The sequence below is a fragment of the Bos indicus x Bos taurus genome, chromosome 3 (assembly GCF_003369695.1).
Source record: "Bos indicus x Bos taurus breed Angus x Brahman F1 hybrid chromosome 3, Bos_hybrid_MaternalHap_v2.0, whole genome shotgun sequence".
NCBI lineage: Eukaryota > Metazoa > Chordata > Mammalia > Artiodactyla > Bovidae > Bos > Bos indicus x Bos taurus.
In genome coordinates this window covers 89,225,543-89,240,196 of record NC_040078.1, presented here as the reverse complement: position 1 = coordinate 89,240,196, position 14,654 = coordinate 89,225,543, and the positions used below count along the sequence as shown (strand labels likewise).

The 14,654-nt window shown below is 45.0% G+C and overlaps 1 protein-coding gene across 7 annotated transcripts in view; it reads right to left on the bottom strand.

The window, feature by feature from the left end:
* The window catches only part of DAB1 (DAB1, reelin adaptor protein), a 1,342,273-nt gene that overhangs the window by 36,216 nt on the left and 1,291,403 nt on the right, over nt 1-14,654 (bottom strand). For 3 of the 7 annotated variants that reach the window (XM_027537115.1, XM_027537113.1, XM_027537114.1), the window contains 2 exons: nt 1,086-1,136; nt 947-994 (listed from right to left, as the gene is read on the bottom strand). The exons of the other annotated variants lie outside the window; for them this stretch is intronic. In XM_027537115.1, the coding sequence (XP_027392916.1) occupies nt 947-994; nt 1,086-1,136 (99 nt within the window). The remainder of the gene's footprint in view (nt 1-946; nt 995-1,085; nt 1,137-14,654) is intronic. 7 annotated transcript variants of the gene reach the window in all.

Below are 14,654 nucleotides of genomic sequence, written 5' to 3'. Positions count from 1 at the left end.
CAGCCCAGGTTGAGAACTGTCCTACAGACTTCCCAAACCCATGTACTCAGGAGTGACAACATTCACTCGCCAACATATTAACCAATCTAAATAAACACTGGCTGCAAACCAGCACCTCTATTCCAGGTGATGTGGACCAAATAGCAGTTTTATCTCCATAGGTGCCGCTGCTGCTGCTGCTAAGTCGCTTCAGTTGTGTCCGACTCTGTGCGACCCCATAGATGGCAGCCCACCAGGCTCCCCCGTCCCTGGGATTCTCCAGGCAAGAACACTGGAGTGGGTTGCCATTTCCTTCTCTAGTGCATGAAAATGAAAAGTGAAAGTGAAGTCATTCAGTCGTGTCTGACTCTTTGCGACCCCATGGACTGCAGCCCACCAGGCTCCTCCATCCACGGGATTTTCCAGGCAAGAGGACTGGAGTGGGGTGCCATTGTTTTCGCCACCTCCACCCCCGCCCCCACACTGGTTTTTATCTCCATAGGTGCACTGAGCAGCTCCTGTTCAGTGCTGAATCTCCACTATACTGTTACACTCCACTCCACTAGGCAATCCTACCCTGCCCTTCTCTACCCATCCCGCCTGCCCTCTCCTTTGCTATGCAATGCCACACTGTTACACTTTGAGCTCCTCGAGGATAGGGGTCGTGTCCTCCTCTCTACTGCATGTCTAACATCTATCAGAATGCCTGGGACACATTAGGAGATTGAAAATATTTGCTGGATGAAATGAAGGGGTGTCATTTCCTCTCCAGCATACACTGTTTCTCTCTCTCTCTCTCTCACACACACACGCTCCTACTTTTCGCCCTCACCGCGGGACCCGCCAGGAGTCCCTGAACATCAGCACAGGCCGGCACCAGAGCAGAGCACTGAGGAGAGTGAGGCTGCATAGAGCAGACAAGAATGACCAGAACAACCCTCACTTCACAAGACCATGGAGGCCTTACCTTTGTTGCCTCAAAAATCTCGTCAAAGTCCATCGGCAGGTTTCTGTTCTGTAACCACAAGGCATGACTTATGAGCATGAAATGAGTGATGGGACAATGACGAGAAACCGTTAACCAGGCTGGGCCCTCTTTCGCTTACCGGCGTGGCTGCGGCAAACCGCTCGTCAAAATCTTCAAACGCACGGCCGTTCTGAAAGCGTAAGGGATGATGAATGAGGATGAAGTGAATGACACACAGATGACATGGATTTATGTGCTTAATGATGACATTATCTATGGTTTACACTCTCGTGGTCACAGGAGGCGGGAGTGGTTGCCAATGTGCTGTGAAAACCCTGGAATATGTTCCCAGCATAAACTGATGAGAAAACACGTGCCTGGCTAGGAAATGCAAGCCATAGGGAGTTTCTAAGTTTAAAGTCCATCTTCCTGAAATTACAGACCTGACCTGGCCAGTCTCAATGGTGACAGCAGATAAGAGCATGATGTTTACCCTTGAGATTTTTGTTTTAAAAGGAAAAAGTGTTATCATGTGCTTTAGCCAAACTTAACCTTTGGAGCAGTCTGAACAGCTGGTTTTGTAAGTGCCTCTGTACATCCAGCCTTTTCTGCCTGAAATGCTTCTGTCAGCCTGGCAAGCTCAAAGCTCACCCAGTTCCTCAAACCCAGCTGAAAGGCCATCTCTTCTGTGAAGCTTTCTTTGGTCCCCTGAGCTGAAATCCATCCTCTGCGAACAACAGGATATCACCTGTACCCACTACACAGTGATCTTCCTGAAGCAGGGACCATGATGCGTTTGTTCCCGCATCCCCGGCAGGTCGTGGGGGATCTGTCCCATGGCAGTGCTCAAAAAAAATACATATGAACGAATAGATGATTTTAAAAATAGGCGGCAGCTGACCAAATCCAATCATTTTGTTAATTTTTCACTTTGTTGTTTATAATTGCTGAGAGCTTTGCTACACCACTCCATAATACCGCTGCCTCAGCATCCCCTTTGTGTTGGCCAAGAGGCCTGCAGGGGCCTTGAATTGACACCAGCTTCTCCAGTGAAGTACGTCCTGGATAACAGCCCACAAAGTCACAAGCAAATGTCAGTTCCTGGTCTGACCATCCTAACAGCTCTTATGGCTACACTCTCCCCAGCCTCCCAGGGCTTTGCCTTATGTACCCTTAGATAAGGTGCCTTAGACACTTACCAAAACCCTGCTCTTTTGGGTTTGAAATGACCAATCAGGCCTCGGACCAGGAACGCTAAAGCACTCTACCCTGGGGCCCTAATAAAGGCAAGTGCCCCAGACCCTGCCTTGCTCTCTCTGCCTGCTTCCTCCCTTCACCTCTGCATATGGCCCTTCCTCCAGGACCTGCACTAATAAACTCTATTTCAACTCCCCGGTGGTCTTCTGTTGAACCCTGGCTTACCATCCAATACCCCAGAGCTTTATTTAAGGAATGTTAACTGAAGAAAGCCACAACATTAATACATATTGTAGGTAATATGCATAATATCTCCATATGTACACATTTATTTTTAATGACCATGTTTTTGGTCTATATGTCCAAACTAATTATGCTTGGGATGAATTCCAAGCAGTGTAACAGTAGTCTAAGTCTGATAATATTGACATTAACTTGGAATGATTATGCTTGAACAGAAATACTTGCATTGTTCCCTAATTTTCAGGAGAGCTTCCTGCTGGCCATGGAGGAGTGGAGGAACCATCAGCCATGACCACTTCCACTCTGTCTGTAGTAAATGTGACTGTACATTAGTCAGCCCCAGTCACAGGGTCGCAGAGAAGGGCAACGCACACGCCCGTGCCCACCATGGCAGAGCCTTCAAGCCAAACACCAGCAAGTTCTGTCATCAACCACCTGCTCCCACTAGGTGCTGGCTCGCCAGGATTCAACAGTGGCTGAGAGAAGAGGAGGAAGGATCACGTTGGATAATGGCAGAAATAATAATAATAACAATTATTATTATTTGGCTAGAGATGGGGAGACAGTGTTATCCTGTAACCTCTGGTGTGGCCTGAAAGGTTAAGGTTATGTTGCTACATCCTTTATAAATTCCCACACTTCCTGGGATTTATGGCATAGCCCCTACCAGCTAGCTCTGGGTCATAACTTTTAATAAAAACATTTTTTAGTGTCCAAAATCTCATTACATCTGTCCAATATAAAAAAGCAAATGGCTTCAGAGCATGATGGATGAATTAAATAAATTTGAAAAACAGCCGGTGGTAGAGTCTCATAAAACCCCCAGCATATAATGGAAACATGTGAGGATAGCCAGCACTGGTGTGAGACTGTCACTTTGCTGGTGACAGAAGAGGGGGTCTCTGATGAGGGGTGGGGCCAGGGTGTGAGGAGGCGATTTCCGTAAATCCAGATGGAGACTGGTCCAGACGTGAGCATCAATGTATCTCTTTGGAGTCACACAGATATGGACTGAATCCTGACTGTGCCCCGTGCTGGCTGTGCGACCCTGGACAAGTCATGGAGCCTAGGTTTTCTCGGTGGGACGACAGTGATAACATCATCTTAGGGTTACGGAGAGGATTAACTGAGATGTGTGTGCACTGCTTTGTTTGCTGTTTGGCACACAGAGATGCTTAATAAATCGTAGCTATTATTAGGATCTTCTCAATCAACTTAGCTCACTTCTGCAATGCACAGGCACACATCTTTTAATATTAAGAAACTATTACTATATGATATGGGGAAAAAGGAGAAGTAAAAATATCTTGTGGAAAGCCCCTCTTTAGAAACCACCCCACTTCAGAACATGGACTAGGTCCTGTGTAAAAGGATGCCAAACACTTCCTGCTCTTAGTTCTGAATGCCCAGTCCACTCTTGATCCCATCTTTTCCCTCTTTTCTCTCCTATTGACACAGTCTTGCTGGAGGCATCTTCCCATCCATACCCTTTGTACCTGGCATATATGGTTACATTCCTGTTTGATACTAGTCATTTCTTGGACTTCCTTCCTCCTGCCCAGGACAGCCTTAAGAATACTCAGGGCACTTCATCCAGCCATCAGAAGACTCTTCCAGTCCCTGCATTTTTCCCTCGGTTGGCTCTTAAGGGGGGGAACCTGGAGTCCATTCCCTAGTCTCCCTGCATCCCCAGGTCCTGCTTTACCCACATTGACTATTACAGCTTTTGCTCATTTACCTTCAAGTCTTGTTCTCCCCTTATTAGATATATTCCTCACACTTACTAGCAGAGCATGCATGCAGTTTTCAATTCTGCTCTTAAAATCTCAATATGACAATCTAGTTTACTCACAGCTTCCATTTCTGGTGAAGGTTTAAAAGAAGAGATTCTCTTCTGTTGTTTCAATACAGTTCTAGCCCAAAGCATCATTAAGACACTGAAATAAAGCTTCCACATGAAGTTTACTTTCCCACAATGTATCTAGAGCAGTGGGACAGTATTGTCCCATAGCTGAATAGGGTAACTCTTAAGACAGAGAAGGCAATGGCACCCCACTCCAGTACTCTTGCCTGGAAAAACCCCATGGACGGAAGAAGATCAGATTCATGTTACTCTTGCAGCAAAAGTGAATGGATAAAGAAGTGTGGTACATGCATACAATGGAATATTACTCAGCCATAAAAAGGAATGACATTGAGTCATTTGTAGAGATGTGAATGAACCTACAGACGGCCAAACAGAGTAAAGTAAGTCAGAAGGAGAAAAACAAATATTGTATTATTAATGCACATACGTGGAATCTAGAAAAATGGAAGAGATGACCTTATGTGCAAAGCAGCACTAGAGACAGATGCAGAGAACAAATGTATGCACACCAAGGGGGAAAGGGGCTGGAGGGAGGAACTGGGAGATTGGGACTGATATATTTATACTGCTGCTGCTGCTAAGTCACTTGTCATATCCAACCCTGTGCGACCCCACAGACAGCAGCCCACCAGGCTCCCCCGTCCCTGGGATTCCCAGGCAAGAACACTGGAGTGGGTTGCCCTTTCCTTCTCCAATGCATGAAAGTGAAAAGTGAAAGTGAAGTCACTCAGTCATGTCCGACTCTTAGCAGCCCCATGGACTGCAGACTACCAGGCTCCTCCATCCATGGGATTTTCCAGCCAAGAGTACTGGAGTGGGGTGCCATTGCCTTCTCTGATATTTATACTACTATATATAAAATAGGTAACTAAGGAAAACCTACTGTATAGCACAGAGAACTCTACTCAATGTTCTACGGTAACATAAATGGAAAGGAAATCCAAAAATGAGGGGATATACATATACACAGAGTTGGTTCAGTTTGTTGTACAATAGAAACTAACATAAGATTGTAAAGCAACTGTACTTCAATAAAAACTATTTTTTAAAACCGGTCTTACCAATTTAAAAAATGTGAGTGGATGAGATGGGACTTGGGGTGAACACATCAAAAAGGATGACAACTTATTTATAGCTGCCAAATCAGAAACCTGCAGTGCTTCTCACCCCTGGCTGCACAGTGTAATCCTCGGGGGGAGATTTTCCACAGCTACACATACCTGAGCCTAGCCAGCTGAGATTTGGATTCTGTTGGTCTGGGGTGAGGTCCTGGCATCAGCAGGTTCTAAAAGCTCCCCTGGTGAGTCTAATAGGAAGCCAGACTTGTGAAGCACTATGCTGGGGAATGAACTCTCTGTAGGAATAATTAGTGAAAGTCCTACTGGGAAAAATGAAGACATCTTGATTGATTACATAATTGATGAATGAATTTCTCCAGCACTCACTCACTGGGTGTTTCCACATGCTGTGTTCTGACTAGGCGTTGGATATACAGAGATGACTGATACATGGGCCATGCTTTCTTAAAGTTCAGAGCAGAGCCAGGATATACCATCATTCTAGCGTGGAAGGTGGGACAGGAGTGGCACAGGGAGCTCACAAGGCATCAAGATCTCAATTCAGACAGAACCTAAGCCAGCACTGCAAAAGAATGAATTCAATTATCCATTTAGAAGGCTCAGGAGAAATAGATTAACTTAAGTGATCTGTAAGTGCACCAAGGTGGGCAACTATTAACACACCTAGTGATTCCAAGCGTTTGAATTGTGTGCCTTTCCCTGGTGAGTGATTTAACCATGAAGACAACACGCTAATGAAGACTAATTCCCTCTGGAGTATCTAGGAATTTATGCTCTCTATCACCTTTAGCCAAGAGTAAACAGTCACTTTCCTACTTCTTGGCAGAGAAACAGCAGAAACTCTGTTTGGCAAGTGACGAACAAAACAGGGGGTGGAGTTGAGATGTGGAGTAGAAAATGTGTTGTTAACAAATGATTTCTCTCATGAGCACCCCTGTCCAACAGAACTTTCTGTGATGATGGAGAGTCCTACACCTGTACTTCCAATTTGGTAGCCAGTGGCTGCACATGGCTATTGAGCACTTCAAATGTGGCTTGTATGACTAATAAAGTGCATTTTAAATTTTATTTTTAATTAGCTTCATTGTAAATAGCCACATGTGACCAGTGGCTACTGTATTGGACAGCAAAGCTCTAGATAATAGACATAAAGAAAAAAAAAAAAAAAAAACTTCAGCTGCCTGATTTAGGTGCTTTCTAAATACCAGACATATTCCTTCCTTATATAGTCTCTTCTATTCTTTTAAAGAATACCCTATCTTTGTGTTGATGAGAAAGGTTCTATGGGAGCATTGAATTCTTTGCTATGTCTAGATAGCCATGAATTAAATTCAGTTTGCAAAACCACAGCCTTCTTCTGGATGTAAGTTTTGTCATTGCCTGGGCTAAGCCAGAGCCAAATATTGGTGGGATTTTTTTTTTTTTTTTAAAGGAGGTTAACAATCTTTTAATGAACTTCAAGTGGAAATCCATGGAGCCTTATCATCATTCCAACAGAATGGAACTCCCTTTAAAGGCCAAAATGTCCCAGCCTACTGAGATCTGGGGCTCAGTGGTTTTGTGGGACTCAGTGCCTTGATCTAATAGAGGATTTGGTACTGTTTTGTGACTCTGTCCCTGTAGTGATTGAGAAGTTGGCTCTACTCAAAGCTGGGCTGTATTTCAGCAGTTAACGGCTCTCCTTCTGCCAATTAACATTTTAGGAGGGCCCAAGGTTGTCTAGACAGCTCAAGGGTGGAGGGAAATGCTTAGATCTTATAATGAGAGGTACATCCTCCCTTGAAGTGCACCCAAGTGTAATATATCTGCTAATGCCTGGGACAATGAAATATTTATATCCAACCTTCTAAAAAATGAAGTTGGTTTAAAACAGCCCCCATTTCTCTCCATTTTTCAACTGTGGTAAGAACACAACATGAGATCTATCTACTTACCAAATTTTCAAGTGTATGATACAGCATTATTAGGGGCACAATCTCTATGAGTTAATCTTCTTGCACAACAACCTTAATACCAATTAAATAGCATCTCCCCATTTCCCCTTCCCCGACCTCTGGCAACCACCATTCTACTCTCTGCTTATATGTGTTTGACTACTTTATGGACCTCATATAAGCAATATCCTACAGTATTTGCCTCTCTGTGTTTGGTTTATTTCATGCAGCATAATGTCCTCAAGGTTCAGAAGTTGTTATGGAAACAAGGACAGACTTCTTTTTCAAGACTATATAATATTCCACCACGTGTATATAGCACATTTTGTTTATCCATTCATGCGTCAATAGATACTTATGTTGAAATAGCCTTTCTTAACATGCAAGAAGACAGTCAGGATGCCAACTAGAGGTAGAAGGAATTTTCTGGTGCTTTATTCAGGGGCATGTAAGAGAAAGGTAGACTCCTTTCATGAAGATTAGGGCACTACGTTGACCGAACCGGGCTAATGTGAATGAACAGGGGCAGCTGTGGCTATGGACCCTAAATCTGGAGTCTTGAACTTTCCAACTTTAATCTCAGGCCAAGGAAACCAATGTGCATGCTTTTAAAGTGAGAGACGTCATGATTTTAGGAGGGACAGGCCAGGGGCACTGGGAAGACAAACGTTAGCAACAGTGGCTTTCACACGACATGGGAGTAAAGGCCCACCGACGGACGAGTGGGTAAGGAAGACGTGGCACGTTTACATAATGGACTATTACTCAGCCATCAAAGATGATGCCATTTTCAGCGACACGGATGGACCTAGAGATTATCACAGTGATATAAGTTAGACAAATATCATATGATATCACTTACACATGGGATCTAAAAAGTACACAAAAGAACTTATTTACCAAATGGAAACTGACTCATAGACTTTGAAAACAAACTTATGGTTACCAAAGGGGGAAGTGGGAGGTAAGGGATAAACTAGGAGTTTGCGAGTAGCATATACACACTGCTGCTGCTGCTGCTGCTAAGTCGCTTCAGTCGTGTCCGACTCTGTGCGACCCCATAGATGGCAGCCCACCAGGCTCCCCCGTCCCTGGGATTCTCCAGGCAAGAACACTGGAGTGGGTTGCCATTTCCTTCTCCAATGCATGAAAGGGAAAAGTGAAAGTGAAGCCGCTCAGTCGTGTCTGACTCTTAGAGACCCCATGGACTGCAGCCTACCAGGCTCCTCCTCCTATGGGATTTTCCAGGCAAGAGGACTGGAGTGGGGTGCCATTGCCTTCCCCGATATACACACTACTGCATATAAAATAACCCCAACAAAGACCTACTGTACAGAGGGGGAATACTACTTAATATTCTGTAATAACTTAAATGGGAAAAGAATCTGAAAAGGTAGACATATGTATACGTATAACTGATTCACTTTGCTGTACACCTGAAACTAATCCAACATTGTAAATAGACTATACTCCAAAAACAGCTTTCAGTTCGAACTTCTGCTTCATCATTGATATATCCTTGGATGAATTCCTTCCTTACTCTGAGCCCCAGTTTTCTCCTCAGAAAAAACAGGGAAAATAATGCTTATAACATGCAATGGCTGAGAAGGTCTATACACATGAAAAGAATTAGCACAGCACCTGACAGAGTAACATCTCAAAGGATGTCAGTTCCTTTTCCAAAAGTACAGAAAGGGAAGGACAGGTGGGAGGGAGGAAGAGAGGAGGAGGGGGGAAGGGGCGGGGAGGAAGAGATGGCAGGGAGAGAGGAGAAAGAGGGGGAGGAGAGAGGAAAGGAAGAGAGAGAAGAGGAGGAAAGAAAGGACGGGAAGAAGAAAGGGAAGCCATGGGACTGTATGTCTGGTACATGACTGTGGGCAGGTTCCAGGCTATGGCAAATTTGGGAAACACTAGTCCAGGGAAGGAACAAAGTCACTTGGAAGAGAAGCTAAAGGTGTGACATGATCGTCACATGGCAGACACTAGTCACAGAGGGTTCCTGCTCCTGCACATTTTACCCAAAGCTTAACACTAGCAAGGCTGGACCACTGTGAAGCCCATCAGCCACATCATTCATTCCATCTACCCCATACCCTTCTTTTCTCCACTGCCTTCCTCACATCAATTTCAGACCTCCAGTGGGCGACTCTATGCTTTCAGGCCCATATCTTCTAAAACACATCCCTTATTTTCTTGAAAAATACACCTAAAGATGGGATTGGAGGCACAATTTGCAGGCTAAGATACTAAGCACTAAGTAAGTTGATCTCAGGGAATGATAGAGCCCAGAGTTTGGGGTGATGGCGGTGGTGACAGTGATGGCTGTCCTAAAGCTGTCCTAACCTGTCCCTCAGTCCCTCCATATCTATTTATTGAGCGATTATGCTAAGATACCAGAGAAGGCAATGGCACCCCACTCCAGTACTCTTGCCTGGAGAATCCCATGGACGGAGGAGCCTGGTAGGCTCCAGTTCATGGGGTCGCTAAGAGTCAGGCACGACTGAGCGACTTCACTTTCACTTTTCACTTTCATGCATTGGAGAAGGAAATGGCAACCCACTCCAGTGTTCTTGCCTGGAGAATCCCAGGGACTGGGGAGCCTGGTGGGCTACTATCTATGGGGTTGCTCAGAGTTGGACACGACTGAAACAACTTAACAATGCTAAGATACAATCCTTGCCCTTAGAAGAAGACAGGCAATGATCATACGATTGGTGTCATAAATGAGACAATTCACATGAAGCTTGTAATACATAGTTCAGAGTAACAACATGATTCATGCCAGTGGTTAGTACCACTGGTAACTGATCCCATCTTGGTGGGTCAGACATTTTGAGACAGTGGCAAATGCAGTGCTGGGGATTTTAACAGTTTCAATACTACTGTCATGAGGCAGTGATTATAAAGAGGTGACGGTATAGTTGTTAATATGGTGATAGCTCCAGATGTGGCAGTGTTGGGAATTGAGAATAAATGCTGAAAACACCAGCCTACCACGGAGCTTCTCTAGAAGCCCTGGAGATGACTTTATGCTCTGATACTCATGGAAGCTTCCTGGGCTCTAGATCCTGGTCCCAACCCATGACCTCATTCCAAAGCTCTGACGTGTGACCATGAGGAGTTTAGAATATCGGGCCCCTTCCTTGCTGGGGCTCCTCTGTGGGGTGAGGGGCAGGCTGCAAAATAGCTTAGCTACTCTGATGGTTGTCAACAGAATAAACACACCTGCCCAGGTCTAAACGTACAGTGACAACGAGAAACCTCAGGGAAATCATGTCCTGAAGCTTATAATTGTTTGTTTTTCATTCTCTCTTTCTTGATCTCATCTCCTTAAAAAAATCTATTATTCTAGTTCCACATTAGCAAAAACTCAAAGGATTTTTCAAAAACTCCTAACAAGATTTGGCACTCGTTCAGTACTCTGAAAAGGGGTGAATGAGAATCACAGGAAAGTGAAATCGGCTCCTGTCAGCAGGATGACAGGCTCTCAGCACACTCCTGGGGAGGAGGGCAGGGGGATGCTCAGATAGGCAGTCAGCTCCTTCTCTATGGCTGTGTTTCTCTTAGAGAGGCTACTCCCTCGGTCCAGATGGCACCCGAACGGTAACGAGAAATACTGGATGGAGCGGAAATCAAGCAAGAGCAGCAGAGGCTCAGGCTGAAGGCAGAGCAAATCACAAATGGAGAGATGTCACAGCAAAAGAAAAAATAGTCATGGGGGGCTGTGCCTGCTGCTCAGACAGCCGTTCCCTGCACAATGTTTTTTCCCTTTCTTCTCTGGAAGAATGCAGATTTTACATCTTAGGCATTCATTTCATAATTAATAAACCTTTCCTGAATGCGTTCTCGGAGGAAGGCACTGGGCCAATCTTGTGAGGACTGGAATGCTGTCCCTTCTCTGAGCTGCAACCGTCAAGTGAGGGACATGGCAGGAAGCCCGTTCGGGTCAGAGCACGAGGAGAGTGGTGACGGGGTACCACGAGGAGGATTCTCACAGCCCAGGGGCCGTTTTCACTGCTGTAGGACTGAAGCCAACTCCTCTGTAAATGGCCAACACAAGAATTCGTTTCCATGCGGTTGGAATTTGACTAGTTTACCCATCTCTTGAATTTTCTTTATCGCAGAATTAGGGAATTATCCACCTTCTAAGACAGGACTTCCCTAAATAAGATTTGAGGTAATAGCTTGGTGAGCAAAGTGCCTGAGACACAGCAAGACCTCCACTGTGCTGTGCTTAGTTGCTCAGCCGTGTCCAGCTCTTTGTGACCCCATGGACTGCAGGCCACCAGGCTCCTATGTCCATGGGGATTCTCCAGGCAAGAATACTGGAGTGGGTTTCCATGCCTTCCTCCAGGGGATCTTCCCTACGCAGGGATTGAACCCAGGTCTTCCACACTGCAGGTGGATTCTTTACTGACTGAGCCACCAGGGAAGCCCAAGATCTCCATTAGTGGATTAAATATTAAGTCAATAATACAATGAAGTATCCTTTCAGAGTATGATGGTATTTTATGGCATTTTGGACAGTTTTATGAATTGCAAGGAGGTAGACTAGAAGAGGCTATAAACATCTCCAACCCAACTCAACCCTATATATTGTTCAGATGAAGAAACTGAGGCCTTTAAGATTTTCAAAATCATGATAATGTTAGTGGCAGAGCTGGGATGAAATCCCAAGTTTCCAACTCCTAGTCTAGTTCCTTTATTTCCATCACCACTCCCCTCATGTGTGAACAAACTAAGAGGAGACAAGAAGTCAGAGCACAATTTACAACAAGGAAACTAAGGCCCTAACAAGCTTGCTCATATGTAAGACAGTGAGGAAAATGACTCCTTTATAGAGCTCTGAGTATCAAGGGAGGCGATGTTCACCAATAAACTAGACTTGGAAGGCAGCCTACAGGTTGGAGTCAGAGGAAATTTACAAGAGCATTATTTATAATTGTCTCAGATTGACTGTCCAACCTATAAATAGTTTGTAAGTCTGTGTCATGATTTCCCTTGCTCTCTTAACAGGTCTCTCAGTATATGATATTTCTTACTCTCTCAGGCATTGGTATAAGCCACTCCTCATGACTGGCTGCCCTTCCCATCCTCGTTTATCAGAAGACTCTGGAGACCTGGGTCTAGTCATCTGTCCCAAGCCCTTGGAAGGGGTTAGATGATCCTCCTCTGGGCATCATATATGCTGTAATGGTTGATTACTTTCTCTCTTCTCTACTACAGACTATCACCTCATGACACTAAGTTCCTTGCATGGGAAGCTGTACCTTATTCTTCATATTCCTAATGTCTAAATACCCCAGGTGGCTAGCACACAAAAGGAAACTCATTGAATTGACAGATTAAAAAAAAAAAAAAAAACCAGAATGAGTAAATGGAGGCACTTGTTTATACAAGAGAATAGAAAACTTAACAGAAAGAAACTTAGTGATAGTATGTTTTACAAGGCAGAGGGTATGCTGGTCCATATGGTGTTTTCTAATGCTCAGCATGTACGCGTGTGCACGCACACACACTCACTCACTGAGACATGGCATTTGCTATTGTAAACTCCAGAAAGGAGGTCATATCCACTGTCATTCGACTGAATGAAACGTCACAATCAGTAAATAACTCTGGTTCTAACTTCAAAGAAACACTAGGGAGATGTTCCAGAAAAAGTCATATGAACAGGAATATGCTCTTCTTCTGGCTCTTCTAACATCTGGATGGCATTTTCTTCTGAATTCAAGCCCGTTCCGTTAGCGACATCCATCAGTGGCTCCAGGGTAGCAGTCAATCTCTGACATTCCTCACCAAAGTCCAGCCAATGCCTAGGCTTACCCTACTTCCCAGCAAATGATGAAATGATTGTATCCCATACTGTCCAGACTCTCAAACTTAACTCGTTCAAATAATTTTTGATCTCCTAAAGTCTGTTCATTCCTTGTCTTCTGATTTCTACAAAGGCTACCAATTCAGGCCTGGATGCTCAAATCCTCAAAGGTAAAAGTTATCCTCTACCCCTCTCTCCCACACGCTGACATCCAATCATTCTTTAAGAAATGCTGACTCCATTTCTAGGACATACCCCACCTCTGCCTGCCCTTTCCCTCGGCTTGGTGGCATCCTCTATTGCCTGGACTGTTGCTTTTAACACTTTCTCCCTTAAGTTCATCTCCTACACAGCAGCAAGAGTGATATTTTTTAAATGTCAGATCAAGTTCACTTGCTGATGAACACCCTCCACTGACTTCCATTACACCTGCGATAAAATTCAAACTCCTTATCGCTGTCTATACCACTGTCCATACCACTGTCCACATTCAGCTGCTGCCTCTGAGTCAGAACCCACCCTCCACCACTCTCCCCTTCCCACCAAGCTCTGGCCAACATCAGCCTTCTCTCTGTTCCCCCTGGAGCCCTAGAACATTACTGTCCCAGGCCTTTGACCCTACCTTTCCCTGTCCCCATCCCACTCTCCATCAGGCTGGTTTCTTCTCATAACTCAGACTTGGCTCAGATGTCACATCCCTAGACCTCCTCTGACTATTTACTTAAATACAGTCCTAGCTCCCAGCTCTTGTCACATTTTCCTGTTTGGTTTTCTGGCTAGCACTCATGCACTGTTTGGAGAAGGAAATGGCAACCCACTCCAGTATTCTTGCCTAGAGAATCCCGTGGACAGAGGGGTCTGGTGGGCTGCTGTCCGTAGGGTCACACAGAGTCAGACACGACTGAAGTGACTTGGCATGCATGCATGTATTGGAGAAGGAAATGGCAACCCAGTCCAGTATTCTTGCCTGGAGAATCCCAGGGACAGAAGAGCCTGGTAGGCTGCCGTTTACAGGGTCGCACAGAATCGGGTACGACTGAAGTGACTCAGCAGCAGCGGCAGCAGCAGCAGGCACTGTATTTCTGTTTACTAGATCACTGGCAGCCTTCTCCTGTGAAATGTGAGCTGGGCAAGGGATGGGGTCCGGTCTGACTTGTACAGCACCTGTGTCTGTGTGTGATATGCGATGATCACTGGACTGTATTTGTAGAAGGAGGAGGGAAAGAATGCTTGAATAGAAAAATGCTTAAGTGACCAGTGGCTAGTTCTAGGAGGTACCTTCCAGTACTGCAGAAACTGTAAAATGAAAACAAAAAGGACATTTTGTATGTACCTCTACAGGGACAAGGGAACACTCTGTTTGTCACTTTGATGTCTGTGCTCTGGTCTCTTTTCCTGCCTGTTCTCTGATGCTGGGCAACCCATTTCTGAAGACCATGGAGCCAGGGCCAGAGGATGCCAGATTCAGTGAGATCCCATACAGATCCCACAAGCAGAAACCCTCTTTAGCCACATCCTTGCTCTATGAAAGACCTTTTTGATTTAATCGGTATTTCTGGTTTGGTCACAA